This window comes from Phalacrocorax aristotelis, chromosome 4 (genome assembly GCF_949628215.1).
Source record: "Phalacrocorax aristotelis chromosome 4, bGulAri2.1, whole genome shotgun sequence".
Taxonomy (NCBI): Eukaryota; Metazoa; Chordata; class Aves; order Suliformes; family Phalacrocoracidae; genus Phalacrocorax; species Phalacrocorax aristotelis.
In genome coordinates this window covers 15,641,718-15,669,476 of record NC_134279.1, presented here as the reverse complement: position 1 = coordinate 15,669,476, position 27,759 = coordinate 15,641,718, and the positions used below count along the sequence as shown (strand labels likewise).

The 27,759-nt window shown below is 45.5% G+C and overlaps 1 protein-coding gene across 1 annotated transcript; it reads right to left on the bottom strand.

The window, feature by feature from the left end:
• Nucleotides 1–810: 810 nt before the first annotated feature.
• LOC142056122 (glycerol-3-phosphate acyltransferase 3) lies at nucleotides 811–27,667 on the bottom strand. Its single transcript, XM_075090402.1, has 12 exons — nucleotides 27,445–27,667; nucleotides 15,806–15,878; nucleotides 7,140–7,410; nucleotides 6,580–6,654; nucleotides 5,997–6,086; nucleotides 5,712–5,805; nucleotides 5,209–5,324; nucleotides 3,675–3,730; nucleotides 3,101–3,186; nucleotides 2,417–2,545; nucleotides 1,857–1,936; nucleotides 811–1,020 (listed from the first exon to the last, which is right to left on the bottom strand). Exons 1-12 carry the CDS (start codon nucleotides 27,586–27,588, stop codon nucleotides 894–896), a joined length of 1,341 nt encoding a protein of 446 aa, XP_074946503.1. The 5' UTR covers nucleotides 27,589–27,667; the 3' UTR covers nucleotides 811–893.
• Between the last annotated feature and the right edge of the window lie 92 nt (nucleotides 27,668–27,759).

Below are 27,759 nucleotides of genomic sequence, written 5' to 3'. Positions count from 1 at the left end.
CGAGATCAACACAAAACGTGTTTCTAAAGTGACTCTCTTGAGATCTTTAAGCCATTAGCAGCAATTTTTAGAGAAGGGCATTCTTGAAACCCCACCTCATAAAAATTCATCTGTCATAGCCTACGTTATCCAGCTGCTGACTGTACCTTACCTTTACAGCTCCAGATCTCAAGAAAGCAATTTCAACAGTAGCAGTGGACAGGGAGATTGAGGACTTGTCCCTTACCTTCCCTCAGGCAGCAGTCCGCAATAAAGGCAATACCATATTATAAGGCCACCTAACTCCTCACGGTCCATGAACTGTGCTTTTGGCAGGGCAGCTCCTTATCCATTCTTTAGGGTCTACAGCCCTTGCTTCCCTTCCTCCCTTGCACATCCAGGTACAAGCTAACCAGAAGAGGCAATCTTATAGTTCTGACAACATCCTAGAACACATTAAGTCATCTACAACTAAAAGTCTGTGAGCAACAGGAAAAAACAACCCCGAAATTTTGTTACGTTTAAAGCTTCGAAGTACCATGAACAAGAGGTATCTTCACAACCAGTGTCCTGACAGCGTACTGTTCAGTGTACTTCCCTTCATCCTTATGAGCTCAGGAAAAATTGTGGTGCCTTTTTTCTTTTGTCTCTTAACTCTCCAGACATTCAGCTAGAGAATACCAGGAGCTGCAGTGTATCATCACATGAAGATGGGGAGGGGTGGAGGAGTGAGAAGGGTGAAAAGGGAAGGAGAGAGAGAGACACTGCTCTTGGCAGGGTCTGCACCAGCCATACAGAGCATATGCATTTGTTGCTCCAGTTTCTGTGGGATTGTTTCGTTTTGTTTTTTAATTTAAAAAAAAATTATTCCTCCTAAGGCTGGTTGTGCAAAACTAGTTTTCAAGAACCACCATTCAGTCTGACTCTGTTCCTGTAGACAAATTTCCTATTGATCCATTTCTCACTAGCATCTTGCTGTAGTTTTTCTGCTGTTCTTCTCTGAAAGAATCTTTGACTTTTGCTCGTTTCAGACCTCCATCCCTGGAACAGAGCAAGAGAGTAAAGTAATCCATCATGATTGTTACCACTATTGTTATCAAGCTACATAGTATATTAACTTTGTCAATTAAGGCAGCTTTTCTTCAGAACATCCAAGTTTAAGCATGTTTATTAAAACATTTACATCTTAAGCCATAATGCTTATACAGTCCAAATTTTTAATTTAGTCCAAAGCAGCCTACTTCTGTTGGTAAAAGGTTGCACCTACCATAGAAACCTTTGCCAGCCTGGGATACTATTTCTCTAGACGGTAGAGGCAGTCAATTTTGTACAACATCATAGCTGTCTCTTGCCTTATACCATTCAGAGGGCCAGCTGGGCCTCATAGTTGAATCCGTTTGCCCGTTCTCTTAATCAGACACTCGGTCTCAAGTTTGTTTCATACAGTCCTATGAAATCTAGGCATTATGCTGCTACTTACTGAGGTAGGACATAAGGAAGTCGGAGCAGAAAGCCGCAAGCCCTGTGTTTTATTTTTTCGTTGTTTGTCAGTTTTGTCAAGTAACTTCACTTCTACTCCTTAATCTCAGCATGAGTCTCAACATGAGAAACAACTGCGAAGAGGCCCACTTCAAAAGCATCAGTCCTTTAGGTGAAACTCACTGCATGAGAGCTACGTGCTCCAAAGACCTCCATGCATCTTTTTTATTTTTACTTTCACATAAACATACATGCATGTCAAGTTGCTCCCTTGTTTTCTCCTGAGTGGAATAAAGTTACGTTGAATGTTATCTGTCACAAAGCTAAGGAAGGAATCACCTCTCGATCAAACCATCAACAGATAGTCCATGAAGTCTAACACGGGTGGCATCACTTACCAGTGAAGTTCAGTCAGTCCTCCTTGGCGAGCAATGGCTGACTTCACTCTGTTGGCAAACTGAACAGCATCTTCACCTTCCTTCAGGGGTCATAAATTTACCGTAATCAAAACAAAGAGAAGTGAATTGAAACAGACTTCCATAACACTTCATCTGCTGCCTCATCAAATTAGCTCACTGCCAAACAATCCACCCTTTATCATGTAAACACAATCTGATGTTCCAATGTGATAATAATTTAGCTCATTTTTCCCCTGAAGTGTTGAAATTCAGGGAAAATTTTGCTCCAGCAGGATGGAACATTAGCAGAATTGCTACTGTGAATAGAAGTATATTTACTGCTATCCTTTGTACATGTGATGCACTGCTGATGGTACCAATCTGCATCAGGAAAAGCTAAGTCTAATCATACATCAAAGTCAACACTAACAAAAATCCAGTACAGAATTCTGATCTAGAGACATGGGGTGGGTACAGGTTCGGGGGAAAAGGAGTAAAAAGAGGCACTTGCAGACAGTCAAGTTCTTAAATAGTGATCGGTCAACCAGATGTTAGATTACCTTTCTAACCATTGGTGGCATGTACCACACATTGCAAACAATGGCCCAGCTGGTCATTATTCGCAGCAGATAGCTTACGATGTTATATTTGCTGCTGTTCCAGAATGCGTCTCCAAACTGAGGATCATACTGTAATGGATCACAAAAAAACAAATTGTAAAACCCTTTGCCCACACACCATCACAGCCTGTCTCATATCTGAGGAAAATGCTTTCAGTCACACACATCTTACACATCAGAGTAAGAGAACATTCACAACTGGCATGCTTCTTAGAACAAGACTTTAGAAAAATTAGCCTGTGTCTATTAGTGCTGCTTGTGACTACATGACAGAACCAGCAGGTGTCATCACCCATTTGCCCAAACAGCCAAAAGAGCTACGTCTTCTGCAACCTGCATGCTTCTCTTCCCTTCAGCACTGGGAAGGACTAGCTAGATCTCCCTTCCTTCCAGCTTTCTGGAGCAAGAAGCTGACCCCACCAGGTCATACCAGCCAGGCTCCATAGGCTGAAAGACTTCACTTTCTCATTTCAGCCACTTGTACCCTAGGAGTCATCCACAGCACGTAGCCAATTGCCAGAGCTACTCTGCTTTCATTAACAGCTGTACTGAGACAGCGTCCTACCACCCTGACAAAAACAGATACCAGACTTTGAAATTCAGCAGCCAAATATTTCCACTTACTTTGATTGCAACAGGATAGATTGTCCCTCCTATTTCAAAGCTCCCCTTCTTGAACATCATCACAGATGTATTGTTTATGCAGGTGCCTGTCCAGAAGAGAAACTAAAGTCATTACTTCACACAGCCTACCACATTGCAGTAGCAACACTACATCAACATACAGGTCTTACACTCACTGAGGAGCAAATGCAGGCCCTTTATGGGTAAGTTAAGCATCTCTCCCTTGCTTGCTTTCATTCTTTGTCTTGTGACTGACTCCCTGAATGAAGCCAGAACATGTGTGAGACAAAAAGCACAAGGCTGAGGTTAGATCTGTAGGACAGTGAATTGATATTCACAGGGCAAAAGAAACAATCTTCCCATTCTTCTGCCTTCAGCTTCTGCCAGGAGACCCAACAGCCAGGGACAGTATTGTGTCATCTTCATGTAATCTCATATTAAAGATGAAAAATAGGAATGCCCTAATAAAATGTAAGCCGGAGGCGAAGATACATTCTGAGAACCAGAAGCCATGAAAAGCAAACAGGGATGACATCTACACTGAATGGAGTTAAGGAGCAGTTCAGCTTCTTACCTTCTGGAAAAATTAAGATTGGGAGCTTGCTCTTATCTGCCACATGTTCCCTGAGTCTGTGGAAGCAGAACAAAAGCTTAGAAAATAGCTCCTTTCCACTCTTCTTTCCCCAGGCAGGTGCATTAAAAATATCTTTAGATACAAACATATTTGTTTGAAACCAAAGCCTTTTACTGGACACTAATTTGTACTTGTTCTGTTTCTGACAAATCTGAAGCTTTGTGCTTAGACCCCTGGTGCACTATACTGGGGCAACATCCTGTTTTCTTTCCTCCATAATATTTTATTAATAACTGTCAGGAAAGCCAATAAGTGTATGCCATTAAGTCAGTCCAATTAACTCAGATCAACTCAACCTGCAAGAAGTTGCCTACATAAGAAAGTCTTGTGCAGTGGCCCACGCAGGCTTGCTTACTTAACAGCGGATCTTTTAAAAAGGACTCCTAAATGCCTACAGCTCACACTACTTGAACAACACTTGGATGACTGGGCAAAGCTGTCCTGCCACGCAGAGGCCATTGAGGGCAGTAAAGAACCTAACCTGTCAAAATTAACCCAGAAGTTCTTTAAAGATCAGGAAGAATTTCTATCACTGTGCTACAGTGTTCACGAGTATGCCTCTGGAGACATTCTGCAGAAAACTGCCTTTGTAGGAAGCTCTGTTTTTTAACTAGACAATTTTTTGCGTGTCACCCAAACAAGCAAAACTTGTTATTTCTAGTGGCTCACAATTTCAAATTAAGTCAAGACAGTTCATGTCACAGAAAGCCCATTTTTATATCAGTATTTCTCTTCAACAGAAAATCCCAGAATTTGAAGTATCTTCACAGCCTTTTAAAATGTATAACTGAATTCATCAACCATTAGTTATTACGCTGATGGCTACCCAAATGAGATGTTTTGTGACAGTCTGCTGCAATCTAGACCTTACTAGAACCTTTGGTCTGAACCATTTCACCCCGTATAAACTTTTCAAGCCTTTGTTGGTGACCTGGGAACCTGACCTTTTGACCAGTCTACTGTATCAAAGCCCTCACAAGCAAGCTTATTAGGGTCATTGTGAATGATCCAGTTTGCTACACACCACCCCAATTCACTCCAAGAACTGCTGTTGAGCCACTACTATACTGATTGCTTCCACCCCTACCTACATCTACCAGTTTGCAACACCCTACATTATTCCAGCCTACAGTAATGTGGAATTACAGATAACTCATATCCCTGTGATTAGCGTTTATAAGCAGCAGTCATGATTTGGAATAAGACAATTAGATATGGCTTCTGCTGAAAGAAGATCCTTTCACAAGTCAGCCTTTTGCCCTCTTGAGATCCCAAGGTTCCAAGTTCCCTGTTTCCCATTGCAACCTCATCAGCTTCTTGGGCTTCTGTCTTTCCAAAGCTTTAATTCTTCATCTGGGTCTTTGATTGTTCAGTGACTCATCAGGGACTACATACCCAGGCGCGGCCTCTCAGGTACCAGTAGGCACTGGAGTTACGCTAGCACTGCCATGCCCCGCTCCGACCCACGCCTCACCTTTTTGTCACTAGATGGCGGTCTTTGATCTCTGAGCGTTCAAACCAGACGTGAGGACAGGCCTTGACTGTGGCTCTCTGAATAACTCCCATTAGTCCACCGTGAACTTGGCCAACCTGTAAGCCCAGTAAGGCACATCAGCACGTCAGACACCTGAAAAGCAGAATTTCTTCTGCATCCCCCTCAAAAAAACCCAAACACACTGGAGACTGCAAACCAGGATTGGTCAATGCCCACAGAAACTATTAAAATGCATTCACTTGAAAGGATTTAGATGCATGCACGGAAACATATCTCAAGTATTTCACCAGATGAAGAGCCTTGCATTGACACTGCTAGGACAACTTCACCAGCACTTAACTTGTAGACCAACTTCAACACAATTTACACTTTTCCCCGCTGACTGTGAAAGTTAAGTACCAAACTCCACAACCAATACCCCACAATCTTTCCCTTTCCTGGCCTCTCTCCCTCTGCTGTGGTCATCATGGATCTCCTCATACCATTGCATAGCATCCATCATTTGTCAAAATGATTGCATCTATCGGTGATGTGTGGTTGGCAACACAAATTCCTCCTTTCTGAGGTTTGTTTTCCCTGCAATCACATAATTTTTTGTTAGACTACTAGCGCACTAAGCAGCACATTACACACACAACTGTTCCATAAAGCTGTCAGGTGAGTCAGCGTCTAGCATGACATCAACCTGCGGGTCAGGAACAAGCTGCCCCATTTCAAATGGGATACTCACACACACGCTTTTGCTATCATAACTTCAGCTCACTCACTTGTTATGGTAATGGATAGTACCAGACAGAGCTCTGACAAGGATGCGGGAACACGTGAGGTGGACCACTTCACTCAGATAGTTTTTCACACTGAAAGAAATCATAGGCATCTGGAGGATCCTGAAAAGCAGCTAGACACACACGCAATAGTCTCCAGCCTACTCAGGGCTGAAATTCTCCTAGTACTCTGGAGCACAGAGGTATATTCCCAGCTCTACCATTCACTTGCTACAGCAGCTCAGCCAAAACTTGTCATACCCTTGGCCTCACTTACCTAGGCAAGGCTGTCATCATCTCACTGGGTATTTTTCATCCCAGCGCCATTATCTACCCTACAATGCTCCCTTTGAGTCTCTCATGACAGCAAGAGGAGCCCATCAGAAACCATCAACCACAGCGCCAACGCTGGCAAGAAGCCAGCCTCAGCCCAAGTTCAAAACACTACTAAAAACAAAGCCACAGGTTTGTGGGTGGACTGGACTATTGTCTATCACTTGTAAAATCTGTCCAGTCCTAATCTTGAGCTGTTTGCACTGATACAAATTGGCAAGTTTGTCCCTCACACACCACAGGCAGTACCTACCTGCTGTTTGGCAGCTGCCCTACCATTGTTGTCCCCACAATCATTGAGGTAATACCAATGGCAGCAAGGGTAAAGCTATAGACAAGATAGACAATAAATCAAATTAAGTAGTTTTGTTTGTTTTATTATCACTTTCCACTTTAAAATGGAATTCAATTATTCCTCAGATACTTGGCATACCCAGTTTTCTAACTCAGTAATTCCCTACAATTTCTCAAACTCATGGTCTAGCAAAGGCAGCAGATTCAGATACCCCAATGCATACAGTGTCAGGCAGTTTTAGGCTTGTCTAACTTACACTTATGTTGCCAACACACGTAGCTGTGGAAGCATTCACAGAAAAGATGACTACTAGCCCTAATCTACTCTCCACAATAATAGGCAAGATAAAAGTGTTCTGAATGGCTTCTTAACCATTCAAAGGAGAGTTTAAGCCAGCTCATCATCTCTATCTGCTTATGCTGCTTTTGGATTAAAAAAAGCTGAGATGATGTTTCTCAAGAAACCCCACATTTATGTGTTCCCAGACTGACAAAATCCCCCAGCACCCATGAGCTTACCGTAGCGGCAGCAGGAAGCAGTACCGCACTATAACCCCAATGACCCACACAACAGTCAGCCTCAGGCTGATGTAGTGGAAGTTGACATTAGTCCTTGTGAGGAGATTCCAGGAGACCAGCTCTTCAGAGGAGAACCTTTGGGTGACTTCATCTTCCACAATGGCCTCAAACCCTTTTCTGCAGAAGTAGAATATGTCAGAGAATTCGAAATCCGCCTGATGCAGATGCGCGATTTCCTTCTCCATAGGCGTTTCATCTCTTTCAATGATACCTTGAGAAGGAAAGGGTAAACATATGAGGAAATAACTCTATATGGTAACAGTCTTCCTCCAAATCGCTTGCTACTCTGCATCACTCAAGGAGACAAATTTACTGTCAGAGCCCCTCCTATGATAGCAAAATCAGATGGGTACCTGAACACAGCATACTCTTCAGCAGGCCAGTTCTAGCTCCCCTTCCTCACATAAACACCTTGAGCAGCAAATGTATCACATTCGGTCACCTACTGAAGGTGAAGCAAGAAGGTAAACCCTTTCTCACTATCTGACAAGCCCTCAACTCAATAACTTTATTCAAGACCATCTTATGCTTCCAGAGGAAACCACATGAGACCTTGGCCTTTCCGTTCCCTTCTCCTGGTGCTCTGTGTATTTAAGGGCATTCAGCCTCTTCCATGGAGGCTTCCCTGTTCCCTAGCCCTATCTCTTCTCAGACATTCTGGTGTCTCATAGCCACACTCAGCTGAGACATGCTCTGCTGCTCCCTGGCAAAGATCCAGACCGCAACAGCTACCTGACATCTGTGCATGGACCAGCTTTGAACCAAGCGCAACTCCCTCCCTCCACAGCACAAGTCTTTTCTATAAGCACAGACAGGCCCATACTATTTTTTATTTTAGTTTAAATCAAACAAAGAAAAACCCTCCAAAAAAACAAAAGTCAAAAAAAGTTGTGCCTAGAGGTGCCTTGATATAATTTAGTTTGGCACTAACAGTTGTGTTTCAGTTGAACTCTGCCCACATAATGCCTGGCAATAGAAAAGAAACCTGGAATTCAGAATTGCAGTACAAATAGCAAGTGTTCCCTCTCCTCCCCACTTTGTTTTTTATACTTATGGTCTGATAAGCACCAATTTCTCACTAAAGCTTTCAAAAGCAAGGACAAATTGTGTAAGCTAAATATAAAAGATCAAGTAGCTACTTTCTGGTAAGCAAGTCTGGCTCCAGAAATTTATGACTGAAGAAATCTAGAATAACATTTAACCAGAACAACCATCCCGAGACACTCAACTAGGATTACAGAGGTCCAAGTTCAAGTTGCCACTCTGCCAGACATCTTCTGACAAATTGCATAATCTCTGTACTTGCATGTTAAGATTAAAAAAATGGTAAAGGAGGAAGCACCAAACTGTTTCAAACTACTAGGCACTTGCCCACAAATACACATCCCACAATGTGGAAATCTGCATCCTAAGGAAGTCTTGCCAGCAGAACTCCTCTGTGAATATATCTGCTATGCAAATCACACGCAACATTTAAATTACAAGTGACATGGTAAACCTTTGTATTGCACTGTAGCATACATATGGGATAACACAAGAATCTCCAAGGTGCAAGTCCCACAAATTACAAAGGTAAACTTTAAAGAACAATGTGCAAGAAAACCTATTAGCACTTTCAGGGCTGAATTTAGTAGCCACAACTTGCAATTCCATCAGCAGACCATCTCAGTGCATTGTCCTATCACTAGCCTATAAATATAAATCATTTAGATGGCACACCCAAATATACATATGCCCTTTAGGAACTAGATTATACAAACAAACATGACCTCAGACATTTAGCAGGATGGACTACACTTGTGTCTTATTTTAAATCCAAACCAGAGCTCTAGTTGGTGGTTCAATTTTTCTCTCAGTCAGTCCCTTAAATCCCTAAGCCATGAAACATCCAGGACGGCAGGCGAGTCAACCTAACCAGTTTGCTCCATGCTGCTGCTGGGGTGAGAGACAGGTCGTAGCCAGGAAACTGGCAGAACTCTCCAGCACCCATCACACACATACCACTCTTCTCTCTAGTTCCCAGAACTGGGAATGCTTCCTCTTTATCCAGCTTTATCTTTATCCAGCCCCTGGTTCAGCATCATCCAAGCAGCTGGCTCCCCTGGCTCCAACTTCTTGGCTGAAAGCAGCCCAGGGTTCAAGTTTAATACACTGCTGGCAGAGCTGAGACAGCACGGCTGTGATGTCTTGCCTCACCAGCCTGCACTGTCATTGTCACACGACATCCCCATGTGCAAGCTGCCTCGCAGTCTTGGGACAAGCTACTCTGAGCCAAGATCTCAGCAGTACCTGAAGGTATTATGAGCAGAATGAAACACATGCTGTTCAGGTGATGTACTCAGCCTTCTTGTAATCAGAAGTAACATTTAATGGCCCTTGGCCATGGCAGAGCTGAGTTTGCCAAAGCAGCTAAAAGGCAGCATTATACAGGAGTACACCAAACATTATTCTCAACCAAAAAAGCCATAGCCAGTGCTTTATTCAGAGTCACAGCACAAGCCCCAAGCCTTCAAGTTCACATACTGTAGTCAGCCAATTATAACAGGCTTAGATTTGACACTATCTACTTACAGTCATGTTATTTGCATAAGCTTTTCTTTTAGTGGACGTCACTTTCAAAACTCAGATTTAACAGCATTTTTGTGTTTCTTAAGCCCACCAACTTGAAGAGGACTGCCTTTCAACACAGCCAATACCCACACAGATATCTGAGAGCTGGTTATTCAGCTGCAATGAGGTAGACACCTCATCTCCAACTACCTGCTCAGCCAAGAGCTACCATTGGGCCCAGCACATAAATGTGCTGCCCTCTAACATAGAGGGACCCTGAGGCAACAGCACCAGGTAATTCCACACACAGTAACTACTACACCAGCGAACATTCTTCTTGGGACTATTCCTTATCCCACCAGAAATGCAGGGGCACCAGTTGCCATTTCTGCCAACAGGTGCAAAACACAATCACAGAATGGTAGGGGTTGGGAAGGACTTCTGGAGATCATCTCATCCAACCCCCCTGCTTGAGCAGGGACAGCTAGAGCAGGGGCAACAGGACTGCATGCAGGCGGGTTTTGAATATTTCCAGGGAAGGAGACTCCACAGCCTCTCTAGGCAGCCTGTTCCACTGCTCTGTCACCCTCACAGGAAAGAAGTTTTTCCTCATATTCAGGTGGAACCTCCCGTGTTCCAATTTGTGCCCATTGCCCCTTGCCCTGTTGTTGAGCACCACTGAAAAGAGTCTGGCCCCATCCTCTTGACACCAACCCTTTAAATATTTGTAAGCATTGATAAGACCCCCTCTCAGTCTTGTCTTCTCCAGGCTAAACAAACCCAAGTCTTTCAGCCTTTCCTCATAAGGGAGATGCTCCAGTCCCCTGATCATCTTTGCAGCTCTCTGCTGGACTTTCTCAAGCAGTTCCCTGTCCTTCTTAAACTGGGGGGCCCAAAACTGGACACAATACTCCAAATGTGGTCTCACTAGGGCAGAGTAGAGGGAGGGGATAACCTCTCTCAACCTACTGGCCACTCTCCTTTTAACGCGCCCCAGAATATTGTTGGCCTCCTTGGCTACAAGGGCACATTGCTGGCTCATGGTCAATCTGTTGCCCACCAGCACTCTCAGGTCCTTCTCAGCAGAGCCACTTTCCAGCAGGTGAACCCCCAACCTGTACTGATACATGGGGTTGTTTCTCCCCAGGTGCAGGACCTTGCCCTTGCTCCTGTTGAATTTCATGAGATTCCCCTCAGGCCAGCTCTCCAGCCTGTCCAGGTCTTGTTGGATGCAGCACATCCTTCTGGCATATCAGCCACTCCTCCCAGTTTTGCATCATCAGCAAACTTGCTGAGGTTACACTCTGTCCCTTTGTCCAGATCATTGATGAATATGCTGAACAGGACTGGACCCAGCACAGACCCCTGGGGAACACTGCTAGTTACGGGCCTCCAACCAGACTGCCCCATTGATCACAACCCTCTGAACTTTACCGTTCAAGCCAGTTCTCAATCCAATTCACTGTCTTCTCATCCAACCCACACTTCCTAAGCTTACCTATGAGGATGTTATGGGAGACAGTGTTGAATGCCTTACTGAAGTCAAGATAAACAACATCCACTGCTCTGCCTTCATCTACCCAGCTGGTCACACCATCACACAAGGCTACCAGATTGGTCAAGCATGATCTTTCCCTTGGTGAATCCATGTTGACTACTTCTGATAACCTTTTCCTCTACATGCCTGGAGATGACCTCCACAATGAACTGGTCCATCACCCTTCCAGGGATGGAGGTGAGGCTGACAGGCCTGTAGTTTCCCAGGTCCTCCTTCTTGCCCTTTTGAAGACTGCAGTGACATTTCCTTTCCTCCAGTCCTTGGGCACCTCTCCTGTCCTCCATGACTTCTCAAAGATGATTGAGAGTGTCTTGGTGACAGCATCCACCAGCTCCCTCAGCGCTCATGGATACATCCCATCAGGGCCCATGGATTTGTGAGGATCCAGTTTGCCTAAATGATCTCTAACCCAATCGTCCTCAGCCAAGGAAAAGTCCTCCTTCCTCCAGATTGTCTCTCTCACCTCTGGGGGCTGGGATGCCTGAGGGCCAGCCTTCGCAGTAAAGACTGCAGCAAAGAAGGCATTCAATAGTTCTGCCTTCTCTGCGTCCTGCATCACCAGGGCACCCACCTCGTTCAGCAGGAGGCCCACAGTTGCCCCAGACTTTCTTTTACTACTGACGTATTTGAAGAAGCCCTTGTTATCCTTGACATCCCTTGCCAGGTTTAGTTCCAAGTGGGCCTTGGTCTTCCTCGTTGCATCTCTGCATACCCTGACAACGTTCCTATATTCCACCCAAGTGGCCAGTCCCTTTTTCCACATACTGTAAACCTTCTTCCATCTGAGTTTTTCTAGAAGCATTTTGCTTACCCAGGCGGGTCTCCTAGCTCCTTTGCTTGGCTTCTTCCTCACAGAGATGCACCGATCTTGAGCTTGGAGGAAGTGGTCCTTGAATATTGACCAGCTGTCTTGGGCCCCCCTGCCTTCTAGAGCCCTAACCCATGGGATTCCTCCAAGCAGGTCTTTGGAGAGGCCAAAGTTAGCTGTCCTGAAGTACAGGGTTGTAATCCTACTTGTCGAGGTGTTTCTACCATGCAGGATCCTGAACTCCACCTGCAGCCAAGGCTACCCCTAACCCTCACATATTCAACTACACCTTCTTCCTTTGTTAGTATAAGGCCCAGCAGCACATCTTGCCTCATTGGCTCCTCCACCACCTGTGTCAAAAAGTTATCCTTGATGCTCTGCAGGAACCTTCTGGATTGTGCATGTCTTGCCATGTTGCTTTTCCAGCAAATATCAGGGTGGCTGAAGTCCCCCATGCGAACCAGGGCCTGCAGTTGTGAGGCTATTTCCAGTTGTCTGTAGAAGGCCTTGTCGATTTCCTCTTCCTGATCAGGTGGCCTGTAGCAAATGCCCACAGTGGTGCCACCCATATTTGCCTGCCCCTTAATTTTTACCCATAAGCTCTCAACTCATTTTTCCTCCATGCCCCAGCACAGCTTGATCAGTCCAGTTGCTCCCTCAAATAAAAAGCAACTCCCCCACCTCGCCTTGCTGGCCGGTCTTTCCTAAAATGTCCACGACAGCATTCCAGTCATGCAAGCTATCCCACCATGTCTCTGTAACTGCAATGAGATTGTGGCCCTGCAACCACACAGATATCTAGTTCCTCCTGTTTATTCCCCATGCTGTGTGCATTGGTATACAGGCATTTCAGAGAGGTAACTGAACACACAGGTTTCCCAGGAGGGAAAGGATCCACTACAGCCATGCACACCCTTGAGGTGGTTGGTCATCTGATTGTCATCTCATGAAGCAGCTAAGGCACCTTTGTCACTGCTCTGGTTTACCTGGCTTATTCCCCCATTGGATGTGATGGCATTAGCATCGCCACTTTGTTGGACCTTCCCCCTGATCCTTCAGTTTAAAGTCTGCCTCAACAAGTTGGCCAGCCTGCTGCCAAAGGTTCCCTTGACCCTTCTAGACAGGTGGATTCTGTCCCTCCCTAACAGGCTACAGTTGCTGGGATCCGGTACTGCAGAGAAAGGTGGTGTCTCTTCAGTCATGCTATCTTGTCTTTTATATTGAGGGACACTGGATTTTAAGGTCTTTGGGGACAACTATTTTTGCTCTGCCTTCGAACAGGAAAACTTGCCCTTGCACATGCATCTGCAATGCTCCCTCCCATCCTGACCCGCCTCCTAGTGAGAACTGGATGGTCAGGAAAGATGGAAGAGGTGCTAAACAAACCCTTAGCTCTTAACACACCCATGCATACAATCACATAGACACTTACCTTTACCCTGTTTTAATCAGCTACTCTGTAATTCATTATCACCAGGAATTTCTCCTCCCTCAGTAAATATTGCATAATGCAACAGGGCCTTTCAGTCTGCTCATGTTCTGTCCCCTCAGGGGATGCCACCTTATTTAAAGCACTGTTAGACCTACACCTGCCCTGGTCCTCACTACATCCATCCACATATAGGAACCCAGACTCCTAATCACAAGTCAGTCAAGTCCTATCCTTTAAAAGCTCCCAAGAGCAATATACAGAGCACAGCTTGGAACCACAGACTCCACATCTCCCCTGCTCCCCATACTTTCTCAAATAAAGAATAGTTAGACTCTAGCTTGCTACAGTAAGAGCAACCTACAGTGGGGAAAGGCTTTAATTTTAATTTCAAATATAAAACAACATTAAAAAGTGTGCTTCAGGCCACCATTGCAATCGTGTATCCCCATCCATAAGACTGCTTGAATATAGCCTGCATGCAATCATATATATGAATGGCCTCAGGCCATTCTTACTAATTATCACTAATGCTCTAGACAGTGGAGTGCACCTAGATTAGTCCAGGTTCTGAACTACAGCACATATTAGCACTATACACCCCTCAGTCACATATACAGGGGGAATAGGTACTAGTAGTTTTATGGAAAGATAGCTCATCGAACATAATCTACTAGCCAGGTCCTCTCTCCCTTTACCTTTCTTTTCTAGAGAATAAAAAAAACCTACGTGCTGGCATGATCAGACGTCTGGGAAGACAAGAGCTCCAACTGTGTGGCTACAGCAGCACGGTTGGATCTCTTGCCCTCTCAATGACCCATGACGTCATGGGACACTATCACCCTTACGGGAAGAAAAAGGGTATCTTGCTACATCACTGAAAACCTGTGAAGCATATATAGCAGAGCACTGACATGATTTGGAAGGATCACTAGTCACCTTGCCCTCCCTCCACCCCAAAAAAACACCACAATTTTCAGGACACTGGTGGGTGATACAGGACATTCTTTTTCTCAGCCACTTTAAAGTCAGCAATTAAATAAGACAAAATTTAACCTATTTTAAGAGCTGCTGTGTAGTATCTTCAGTTTATTATTACAGTTAGATCTGCTACCATCAGAGCCTGTTTCATGCCTGGCCTGCAATACCAGTGTTTACAATATTGATAAGGATACTCCTCTGGAGATGAAATGCACACAACCAGTTCAGCAGTTCAGTCCCCTTTACTGTATCATGTTCACATGAGCTAATTCGTAGAATCAGGTAACAATTGACTTGTCTACTAACTGACAAGCTGGTCCTGTTTCCAGCTGTGCTGCCTAATGAGGGAAATGCTGACACTGCTGCCAAATGCTGTCAAAACCAAGCAAAACAATAATACTGAGGCAGTCAGGAACCAGGAAAAAAACCAAGCGCTGGCTGCAAGGCCTTATTCAGCGTTCTCCTGCTCCCTGGGCAAACTCAGACTGCTCTCACTGAGCTTACAGCTCCAAAATCTTACAGCCAACTCTGACCTAGAACAGCCTACCATGACACACACAGTATGGGTTAAGATACAGTAAAAGAAATAATTTCAAAATTAGGCTAAAGGAAGAAATATGAAGCAACTCTTCAGCTGTCTTTCAACAGATAATGAGTGTAAGGAGCTTGTCTGATAAACGCTGAGGTAACTCCAGGGTGCAAAAGGTGAATAGCAGCAGACTGAAAAAAAGGGAACAAGTATAACACCACACACTTCCATCCAGCAGTCCTACAGCAGAAAAAGCATGGAGCTTGGGAAAGAAAAGTGCTGTCCACTAAACATTCAGATCTCCTCAGAGATTATTAAGTGTACTCTGATGCTGTTAGGACTGAGACAGTTGGCCAGCAGCCCTGCAAGCAGTGACCTAAAGACAGATTTCAAGGCAAAAATCAAGTTCATACTGTAACTCAAAAGTTTCCCTCAACTGGGGACAGCCTCCATCTTAAGCTCTACTTTGTTTTGTTAAACTTAATGTTATTTCATACCCTTCATTTCCTCATCCCTTGATTTTTCAACCATTCACATTCAGTACAAGCCAGTAAAAGAAATATTTCATTCTGCAGGAACAGTTCTTGTGCCAGTAGCATTGCAAAACAATTAGATGTAACAGCTTGCAACCACCCCACCTCTTCTCCAATTCTCTCATGCACAAATCTAACTTCTCCATTTCTCAAATGGACTCAGTTCTCCTACTTTAGAACATTAGTCTTATCAATTTTAATTTACCCCGAGCTCTCACCATTAGCAGCAGGAGTCTTTAGCATCTGTGGCTGTGGCTTTTTGACACCTTTTTCTATCCGTATAGTGGCCCACTGTTGAAGAGAAAGAAAACATTAATTTCATAAATGTAGTGTTCACTTAAGGAAAAAAGTCATCTAAAGAAGCAACAGTTAATCAAAGACAGGTTGTGATTTTCAAAGAATACCTTCACCAGGTAATCATCACCAATCTTCCTCAAATGCATCCAAAAGCCCACACACAGTTCCTCTGAAGAATCACTGCCTCAATGTATATTTAATAATCAAAAAAACCTCTCTGTGCTAGTAGGTATTTCCTAACTCTGCTTGCCAGTCTTCAGAGAGCCTACTCGGTGCTTCACAGATGTTTCAGTTCCAGTTCAGACACACAGCCACCAAGAGCCTCATAGGCCTCCATCAGCCTCGCTACTTGCACACCAGTAACTGAGTCATGGCCGCATGGGAAGCTCCAGGAGCCAAGCTAGACAACAGCCCCTGAGGACACAACAGCTGTTTGTTCACAGAGCTGACAGACACATCACAACTCAGCCTGCCTTCTTTCAAAAGACCATACAGAAGCAAGAGGAAAAAAAAAGTCCTAACTGGACTAAATCAAACTAAGGCCTGCACAGCTAACTCTGCTAAAAACTAAAACAGCATTTCCAGTCATGGGAAGTTTCATTTAAGTTTGGTCTCAGTTCACAGAGGATGGGACCCAAGATTTTTCCAACATGAACATAACTGAAATTTCCCTTGACTCTGCAACTGCTCATTTCTTGGCATTTCAGAGCTCCGAGCAGCAGAGAAACAGGACAAATCACCAGCTCTAGTGTACAGCTGCAGAAAGCCCCTGCCCTTGGAAAGGGCTGCCAGTTCACTGGCACTAACCTGCTCTTTTCTAGTGGGTGGGCTGGGAGAATGAGATTGAAATAGGTAATAAAGTAAATTCTGCTCCACAATGAATGTCAAAGGTTCCCAGCAGCTCTGCTCCCTGCAAACCCCCGTCACAGAACTGTGTGTGTCAGGAGACTTCCACTCATTTCCAGCCCTGATGGGGCTGGAGCCAGCTTAACCTGTTCTCAGGCCAAAAGGCCTTCTTGATCTTCAGCTAACTCAGACCCACACAGTGCTTTCAAATAGCCCTTCTACCTCCTACATCAGGCTGAATTTTACTGGATTAACAATTACAACCCCTTTGCTGCCTCAAAGCCTGCCCATGATGACACAGTAGCCCTTCTGGCCTGGATTCTTCCTTTGCCTATGTGACAGCTTTGTGAAGGTATGGAAAGCTCAGCCAAAGAGGACGGACTTTGTGACTCCCCATTACGCACATTAATTCCTGCCCCATGAGACTTAATCCTATTTCTAGGAATACTCTTATAATAGGCATTTCCAAAACAGACAGGTGACCTGGCAAAAATGAGCTCACGTCAAAAGACCAGGATATTATCCTCTTCAAACCTTAACAACTTACTCTCCAGTCCTTAAGCAGTATCAAAGACGTACGTTGTTTTAACAGCATACAGATGGTCATCACTGGTCTGCACAGAAAGGACCCAGTCCAATGCTAAACCTTGCAGTTTCCACCTTTCTCCTCCAACAGAGCTGTGTGGCATTTGGGGATGCAGTTCCCTTTTGAAGTGTTGGTATCCTGACTCATGGCACTATCTCTACCACATAGCTTCCCACAAACAGCCAGCTCTCACTGAATTGCAATCTACGCTGCCAATATATTAAATTTTTTCTCAGTTCTGCTGCTGCTAAGGCAATAGCTTTTCCAGGAACCAATTTTACCTGTAGGAGTAACTCAGTACTTCCCAGCCATGCATCATACTCAGCAGTGCTATGGCCATAAAAATGAAACATTGCTCAAAGAAGAAACTATTCACAATACCTCCATTTCCACATTTCTTCTACTAAATGTATTTGGGGATACAGATGGACCAGCAAATACGTTGACACAATCATTCTCTGATCAGACTTGAACCACTGTATTCAACAAATTAAGATCTCCGTAAGCAGATAAGTCACTTATTACATAGAAAAGTAAGAACATCCTTGGCTAACGGTCTCAGCCATATACACTAGCTGAGAAAGTAAGTTTTCATCTTCCAAATCCTCTCAAACAGGTAGTCAAAACCTAGCACTGCCACCGTTTGCTTTGCAAAACCTGACAGAACAGTTTCAATTTGGTGCTCAGAAACAGCATGCAACACTCCCTTCACAATGCTCCTGCTACAGAAATCCTGCAGTTACAAATTCATGATAGACAGTGTCAAAAAGTTTGAGCCTCAGCACAAGCCAGGAGGACACAGGCTATCAGGACATGCCTTTGTAATGCTCAAAAGCTTGTAACATCCTATTGTACTGCAGTACCATTTGACACTCTGCTATACAAAGGAGGCAGTGGATTCCTCCCAAAGCAGACAGAAATTGCAGGGTCATGTGACCCAAGTAAATTTCTACAGCTTAGATGCCTTTATCTACCTTATTCAGAAAAGTACATTCCTGCTTCCAAAGTAGCCTGACCTTTGGTCCACAGTTTCATCTAACTCCAGGAAGCTGTAGTACCCCACCTGGGATATGGAGGGACAGCAACAAAGAGAAAAACTGGAGAGGATAGGTCCCTTTGTCCTCTCCCCATGCCTTCCCAGGAGACGGGAGTGCCACCACAGGCTTGACACCAGCATGGCGTCTTGTACAAAGGTTGCACAGAGCATTCCAGGGGACAGCTGACAAGTCAACAGTTGAAGCATTTTTACTTTTGGTGCCAGATCTCCCACAGGATTTAAGCACGCTTCATAAAACCAGCAAGGAGGAGACCAGCTGGCCCTCTTGCCCCTCCCCTCCTGGTGAGGAGCCTTGAGGCATTCACAAGGGCCCATGTCCATCAGGTGCTACAGCAAACCAGTTCTAAGTTCTCTATGTCAGCTTTCTTCTTCCCTCAATCCATATTTCCAAAAACTATGCATGTTCCAGCAACCAAGCAGCAAGACATTTTTTACTTGACTTTACTTAGTCTAATCCTACCACCCATTCTCAGGCACCTGAAGGCACTTGAAGCAGTGCTGATAACAAAGGGATGTTTTAGTTACTGCTGAGCAGTGCTTACACAGAGTCAAGGCCTTTTCTGCTTCTCACCCCACCCCACCCGTGAGCAGGCTGAGGGTACACAAGAATCTGGGAGGGGACACGGCTGGAACAGCTGACCCCAATTGACCAAAGGGATATTTCATGCCATATGACATCATGTTCAGCATATAAACCTGTGTGAAGGAGGACGAAGGGTACATTCAGAGCGATGATGTTTTATCTTCCTAAATGACTGTTATACACAATGAAGCCCTACTTTTCTGGAGATGGCTGAACGCCTGCCTGCACATGGGAAGCAGTAAATGAATTCCTTGTTCTGCTTTGCTTGCACATGTGGCTGTTGCTTTAACTATTAATCAGTCCTTATCTCAACCCATAAGTTTTTTCACTTTTACCCTTCCACTCTCTTCCTGGAGAAGAGTGAGCAAGAAGCTGTGTGGGGCTTCACTGCCAGCTGGTGTTAACCACAACAGTCCTTTTCGGTGGCCAACATAGAGCTCAAAGGGTTTGAGACAACAGCAGATTTGATTAGAATGTGCTAGATAAAAATCTATAGCTGCTATTGCAATTTAGCTATTAACAGGCAGGCTTCTGTGCTTGCCACGGGGCTTGTTGCCTTACCATGTTAGAGTCTAGTGCTCATTAGTGGCTGCTTTTTGCTTTTGCTGCTTGCTGTACTAATCACCTTACTCTGCTGTGCCTGGGAATGTTTTGATAACAGCAGTGACCATGGACCTGGGCTGGCAGATGGCCAGGGCATTGCTGCTATTTCTGCACTGCTGTACTGGACAGGCTGGAACTCCACTGTGAACTCAAGGTGAAGGGACTGTGACCTGTGGATGAGTCCACACAGGAACTGGATACTCCAAAGCATTTGTGGCTGTGGATAAGCCTATGCCAGAGCAGGTACATCTTGAAGCATCTCTGGCCGTGGTTATGTCTGAGCCACAGCAGGTCTACCTCTGAAGGCACTGTGCCCCAAGGGTAAGTCCACACTGGAGAAGGTACACCTTGAAGCACGTACAGCTGTGGATAAGTCCGTGCTGCAGCAGGTACACCTTGAAGCATCAGTGGCTGTGCATGAGGTCATACTGGAGCACCTCAAAGTGTGTGGCCATGGATAAGCCCACAACAGAGCAGGTACTCCCCTGGAGGGACTGCAGCCATGGGCAAGGCCATGTTGGAGCAGGTTCACTTCTGAAGGGACTGTGGCTGTGGGTAAGGCCACATGGGAGCAGGTATATCTGTGAAGGCATTGTGGCCCAAGGAGAAGGCCACACTGGAACAGGTGCACCCCAAAGCAACTGTGGCTGTGGATGAGTCTATGCCACAGCAGGTGTACCCCTGGAGAGACTGTGGCTCATAGATAAGGCTCCACTTGGAGCAGGTAGGCCCCTAAGGGCCTGAAGCCTGTGGATAAGTCCAAGCTGGAGCAGGGGCAAGGGGAGGAGTTCATTGCAATGTTAAACTCCATAACCTGGCTCAAAGGGGCCGGGGTGGAGACTGTAATGGATAGACCTATAAACTGTTGTAACTCACAATTTGACTTGTATGTTATAGGAATTGCTATAGCAGGAACCACTCAAAACAATGAAGGCCAAGCCTTACAAAAAGCAGTGCGATTGCAGCAGTGACCTGATCTGAGCTGGCTTTGGTGCCCAGTAACTCCATACAACACACCACCTTCCTGTCCTGAGTGACCACCAGAACAGATGGAGCCCAAAGTCATGGACTAAATGAATTCAATGGACGCTTGTGGACATTTTAGACATTTCACAGGGGTGGACCATAGACTAAGGGAATTATATCTGTGTATTGTATCAAAGGATGGGAAGGGTTTGGCTGGGGGGAGCAGTGGTGGTTAATGAGGATGTATTGGATAGCATGAGACCTCAGCATGGCAAATGGTATAGAACAAAGGGTGGGAAAATGTGCCAGTTTTGTCTGGGATAGAGTTAAGTTTTTTCATAGTAGCTAGTATGAGGCTATGTTTTGGATTTGTGCTGAAATCACTGCTGATAACAAAGGGATGTTTTAGTTACTGCTGAGCAGTGCTTACACAGAGTCAAGGCCTTTTCTGCCTCTCACCCCACCCCACCCTTGAGCAGGCTGGGGGTGCACAAGAAGCTAGGAGGGGACACAGCTGGGACCACTGACCCCAACTGACTAAAGGGATATTCCATGCCATATAACATCATGTTCAGTATATAAACCTGTGGGAAGAAGGAGGAAAGGTGGGATATTTGGAGTGATGGCATTTGTCTTCCTAAATGACTGTTATACACAATGAAGCCCTGCTTTCCCGGAGATGGCTGAACACCTGCCTGCCCTGGGGAAGCAGTAAATGAATTCCTTGTTTTGCTTTGCTTGCACACGCAAAAAAAAAATAAATCACCCATTATTTACAAGAGATGTCAAAAAAACTTATCTCCAGATAAGATAGTTGCCAGATAAGCAACTATCTCCAAACCCAAGCTTGACATGTTGTTTCACAAAAGCACTTCTAGAGGTAGTTTGTTAGGATCATTCACAAGTCAAGTTATTAGGAATACTTCAGTGGCTTCCCCTGTTTCTCTAACAGATGGAGCTTTGCCTTTCACCCATTTATCACCTTCACATTACCTCCGGCTTAATAGCAATCCTTGATGATTAGTCAGAAGAGAAGAGAATTACTGATGATGACTGAAATGTGCAGTCATATGGGATTAGATCACTGGTGTTCCCCTATTTAAATGCACTACCAGGTTATGTTCAGAGCAAAAGTTTATATGCTAGTTTAGGTAAGCAGTCCTCCTTGGAGGCTCTCCAAACATCAGTAACAACAGAAAGATTTCATAGCATCTCCCACACAATGCTACATTAACACAGCAAAACCTGCATGCCAGTTATTGGGTTGTTTTGTGTGAGTGGGAGAGGAAAACACCACCACCAAGAGGAGCAACCATTTCCAAGTGAGGGCAAAAGGCCCTCTGTGGTCTCCCATGCCAACTTTTCCTCATTCTGATGGGACATACTTAACACTGCCTCCAAGCAGCTTTCCAAGTTCTTCTCCACACAAGCTGTATAGCAAGTCCTTCCTGGTGGACAGGAATCCAAAGAACAAGGAGTCCAGCTTTACAGGAAAACACCAAGGACATCTGTGACAAAAACACCAAGCAGCTTCCTTTACACCAGCTTCAGACTGTTACTGTAAGGTAAGCTCTGAATACAGCTGCTGGTTTTGGTTTTTTTAATAGCATTTTTAGTATCAGAAATCCCAGCATTCACACGCTGTGAAACAGAGCAGTTTCCGATCAGGCTGTTGACCAGAAAGACGCTGCATTAATTAGTGATGCTACCGCAGCAGAAGGTAACCCCCAGCTCTGCTGACCTTACTTACGTGCAAGGAACCTTGATTATTCAATCTGGAGAAAACACACAAAGGCCTTCATAGGACTAGGTCTAGGTTAATACAGCCCAGGGATTTGCTTCAAGATTATGCAGCAGATTTGCTAAAATACTATTCCAAAAGCCAGTCCAAGCCCTGTAAACACAGGTGCATCATTCATATCAGGCACAACTCCAAGACATGCTTCTTGTTAACGTCTGAGCTGGCAGCCTTCAGTTACTCTCTCACTTCAGAGCTCTCTGTTCCTCCACTGCCTAGCAGTCCTTGAAGGATACCAATTAGACAGAGGCCTTCATTGTCGCTGCACAAAAACATTAGTCAGCAAAGCTTGCTTCAGAGGCCAGTGAGTTAGAGCAAACAGTCAAAACCCCACAATGATTCACCTATTTATTAGCTTACACATTATCCTTTTCCCTTCCCCACCCTTATACCCAGCACCACATGCGATCCCAATGGTGGTTCATGGGAAGAAACTGCACCCTGGCATGCTTGGGACAGGACAGAACAGCCCATTCCACCTACCATGCACAGCTATGACCTACAGTCTGACCACAGGCACCAAAAGGTCCTTTTTCCCCACAAGTATATTATCCTCAAGGTTAAGCCCATTCAAACTGCCACGGTCATCCCCAATGCAAGTACCTTTGGCTTCACCTCCTAGCTACCAAATAATGTTAAACCCTTGTCTAGCAAAAGCACCATAATAAGCTATTAGAAATTGCTTCTGTTATAAGGGACTGCTGTTAAACCCAGGTGGATCAGTTACAGGATGTGAAAAACACCTATGACTTCAAGTATCTTTTGTGCATTACAGCACAACCGACAAAACCAACCACCCAAGAAATGCTTTCTCTGCAAACTGCAAGCCCCACAACTGAAGAGCCTTGAGAGGCTGGGGGGGGATGTATTCAAAGTGCTCACACCCATCAACAAACCATTTGCCCAAAATACACAATAAGGTGATGTTAGTTTATAGCCAGGCTGTTCCTTAACACAAGTGTGATATAGTAAGTTCACCTCCCTCAGCCTAGCTCATTTCTTAATATTCCACAAGTAAAATGCACCACACAGTTTAAAAATACAATAAATGTTTTCCATTAGAAAGAGCAAGCAGGGCAGTCTACACAAGCGATGCTGACAAGTCAACCCTCCTGTCTCAGGGAGCTAGGCACACCCGAAATAAAACAGCAGATGGGGGGTGGAGGGAGGGAAATCAGAGTATTGGAATGAGTTCTTAACAATGTGAGCTGCAATCTGTCAAGCAAAGATCATCACTTAGGGGGCTCATTGTTATTGCCAAATGTATAGGCATTCAGTCTTAACTAGTCCTCCAGATTTTCTGCAAACTGATGGAAGTAGAGAAACATTGCTCTGTGGTACTGGCTGCTCTACAGGCCTTAATGAAAGATAAATCACTTCCTGAAAGGCTGGATTTCTCTGATGCTTGACAACAGAGCTCAAATGGCATGCTTGCAGGTGCCTTACCAACCCCAACTCATAGCACAGCTTATAAAAGAGGCAATGGACTAAGACAGATGAAAAATAACAAGAGTTAAAGGCATTTTCCAATTTTAAATTTAGTGTCTCTGACACGGCTTAAAAACAAACAGGGAGAAATGCAGCACACTGATGATTGCAAGAGGCAGTCCCCAGCATTTCAGCAACAGGAAAGATTTCTGTGGCAAGTGATTTCACAAGCATCAGCATGGCAGGTGGCTAGCCCTGACTAGCTCCGTGTAGAAGCAAACAGCTGCTGGAGATGCTTTTGTAGCAGTAATCCAACATCTAAAAAAAACCCACAAAGAACACCCCAACATGCTAACATGGTGCCAGAGATTCTTCTATTAACACTGAAAGCGAATCCACAGGCAGAGGAAAGTGAGCAGTTTCCTAAAAGTTTCCTTAGTTGGTAAGACAATTCAGATGGAAGTTATCTACTTTAAGGAATACCTTAGTGATGGAGAAAGGTTTTCTAATAGCAAATAGTCTGCCTACTGTACTGCATTCCTCTGGTATTAGTATACCTGGTCAAACTTTTCTGCTCTTTCCCCTTATCACATAGGAAAAAAAGATACTTATTTACTCCACATAAAGCTGGTCATCCCTAGTGCAGTACTTAAGGGTCAGATGCAACCCACAACCCAACAGAAGCACATCCTCAACACTGTACATGCTGCATTTTGCTTAGAAGCATGTGTCTTGCTGAGGCAGCCCAACACAGAGAAAAAGCCATTGTGCACCAACTGATCTCCATTGTCAGTTAAGTCAGATAGTCAAAGCACAAGAACACTTTGTTCTTAAAAGGAGCTGTTCACCTTCCTTTTCTTGGGCCATGCTTGCAACACTGGGAACAGATTTATTTTTATTGGCAGGAAAAAATTCAAGCACAAGTCCAGTATCATCCTCAGCTCACTCCATACCACAGCCTAGATGCCTAGATGGCAACTGAAGACCACAGACTCATTTTTATATGCCTTGTTTCATCTGAAAAGACAGTGAACCAGCAGACAAGCCACAGTGAACTATAGGCTCTCCATCTACTTAGTACTGGACTATGGTGCCCACATTGACAGATTTGGACCCTCACAAAAGATTAGCTTTAAAGCAGCACATGTTACCTGACAATATATGCTGTGTAGGAAACAAACCACACAGTCACTGTGTCCTCCCCCTATGCAAGCATGTGGGATATAAACAGGCAAAGCCAGAAAGCAACTTGGTATTCAGCTGGGGCGCACAAACAGCCACCACTCTGCAGACAGTTCCTGCAATCTAGCTCATCAAAGAGGCAACAACTGCATCAGCAGCAGTGCCACCCTGACTGAGCATTATACAGAAGGGTGGGCTCTTGGGACTGCAAAGTGACAGGGGAGACCCACCTGGGACATCCAGGGCTAGAAGACAAAGAGGAAGCTTCAGGAAGCCACTACGTTAACAACTGTGCTGAGAAAGGTCTTGTCCATCAGAGATTGCAGCATCCTCAACGGAGCCACAAAAAAGACTACTGCTTCTCAGTAAAAAGCCTGCATACTCAATTCAACAGCCCAGGAAGTTTCAGGCACCCAGGCAACTGCATAGGCAGCAGCTATGTATTTAACACTTTCCATGGTTAACATGATTTTTGGCAGGTGCGACAACACGTATCTTCAGGGGCTCTTGCTGGTGCTGCTTGGAACCAGCTGGCAGACTGTCAGCCTGTCTCTGTCAGGCTGCTGACCAAGCAGACATTTCACAACAAAACACTTTCTTTCAGGGAATCTCACCATGAGGTATTCTGAGGGCATAAAGAATTCAGAGCAAGGCCAAGCTGAGAGAAGTGGATTGCCTAGGTGGATTGAGCTTCTTCACTCTCCTGCTGCGAGTCCAACTTACCAGACTCTTCTCAGAAGACTTTCCAATTTGTCATTGGCTTTTCTTTTTTTAATATACATAATATATAATGTAATAATGTATTAATATAAAAGTTTTAAATATCATAAATGACATTTAATTCCAGAAAGTATTTCACGCAACTCTCAAGATAAGTCATTATTTCCTCCCTTACGCATCAGAAGAGCTCTTAGCCTTAGCCTAAGAAGTCACCATCATCAATATGCCATCAGCTGCTTCTCCATACTTCCGTCCAAGACATTTTGAATCACCTCTTGTCACAACATTTGATGACACTAAAAAATAATGATAAATGGTCTAAGTAAATTGTGGTTAATCACAGGTGAAGGCAAGTCATCCAAACAAGACTATCCTACCAAGGCTATCTGGGTTGCTCCCTCAGGCCAGTGTGACCTGCAACTCCTCAGCTTCTGCTACCCAAAAAATTTTTTCCAGTAACAACTGCATCTTCTACTCTTAACAGTTACCCTCATATCATTCAGGGTCCCAGAAAAACTTACTTAAAGCAGGTTCATTCTCACCAAAAGCCTTAAAACATTGTAACTTAAGACGCATTTAACATATGCCATTTTTATTAGTGGAGCAACAAGGATCTTGAAGGCATTGAAGTACATGAGCAAGGTTTGACTGAAAACCTCATAGAACAAGATGAAATTAGACAAGACCTACTTTCCATAATCGGATGATGTTTATGGCATTGCCACAGACTGTGCCTTGCAATGTTTTACTTTTCCTCCTTACAACTGTTTTGTTGGTTTGGGTTCCCCTCCTCCTTGGAAAAAGCATAATAAAAATTTGAACTAGATCATTTCCACCACCCATTTTAAAACACTCTTCCTCACTACTACTATGAGCTTCAGAGGGAGCTTTTTCACACACATATGAACTATGTCCCATCCAGGAAGCAGTTCCTCTGCGAGAAGCTCACCTTCTCAGAGAACTTGGAGGAAGATGGCAACTGAGGTGCTGGATGTGCTCAACTTGGATGGGAGTCTGTGTCTCTGAGCATCAGCACTCCTGGCACTTGCCATCACAGGCACTGGGCATGCTGCCAGACATTTATACCCTCCAGGAGCATGACCCCACACCACTTCTCTCAGGTGGGGAACAGCTGACAACCAAGCACTGATAACCACACCCAGGACATGGTACAGCCTTAGGTTACAAGGTTTATTTTACACTCCTACAGGTTCAACGGGCACACGGCAGAGTCCACACAACCACTAAATTCATAGGGATTTACATTTCTGCCTAAGGCCTTGAACTCCAGAACTACAAATGGACACAGATGATGCCAAGCAGGACGTAAGCTACCCCCTCTCCTCCACTGCCCTTGCCCCCCAAGGCGGGCCGGGGGGACAGACACTTCTTTGGGCTCCCCAGCCCTGGACAGGGTGTCAAGGGCAGTAAAGCCGTCCCCATCCCCTCACACCTGCCCGCAGGGCCCTCCCGCCCGCGCCGGCAGCCCGCCGCCGCCCGCGGGGCGGCTGGAGGCAGCGGCGGAGCAGCTGCCCTTCCACCGGCTGGAGGGGCCCGCCAGGTCCCCTCAGGACGAGGCACAAAGGTGCCGGTGCCACTAGGGGAAGGGACGCTGCCGGAGAGGCGCAGCCCGGGCCGGGGAAAGGCCGGGGCGACACCTCACCGGGGTCGCCATCTTGGAGTCCCCCGGGGCGGCGGGACAGGGCCCGCGGGCCGCTCCCACCCCCTGCGCGGTGCGGCCCGGAGTGTGAGGGAGGGCGCCGGGCTGAGGGGACAGCGGCCCCCGCCTACCTCCAGCGTCTTCATCAGGACCCACATGTAGGCCTCGGAGATGCCCAGCGAGACGCCCAGCGCCGAGGGCACCACGATGAGGGCGAGCACCAGCGCCAGCCACACCGCGCCTACCCGCGCCGCCACCGACCCCACGTCCTCCATGGCGAACAGCGCCCGACCCCAACGCCAGTGAAAGGGCGGGTGCTGCCACCCGCCGCCCTAAAGCCCTGCGGCCGCCCCCAGCCCGCCCCGCTCCGCTCCGCCCCGCCCTCCCGGGGCCGGGCGAGGGCAGCGGCGGCGCCGCTGCGAGAAGTTGAAGGCAGCTGTAGGCAT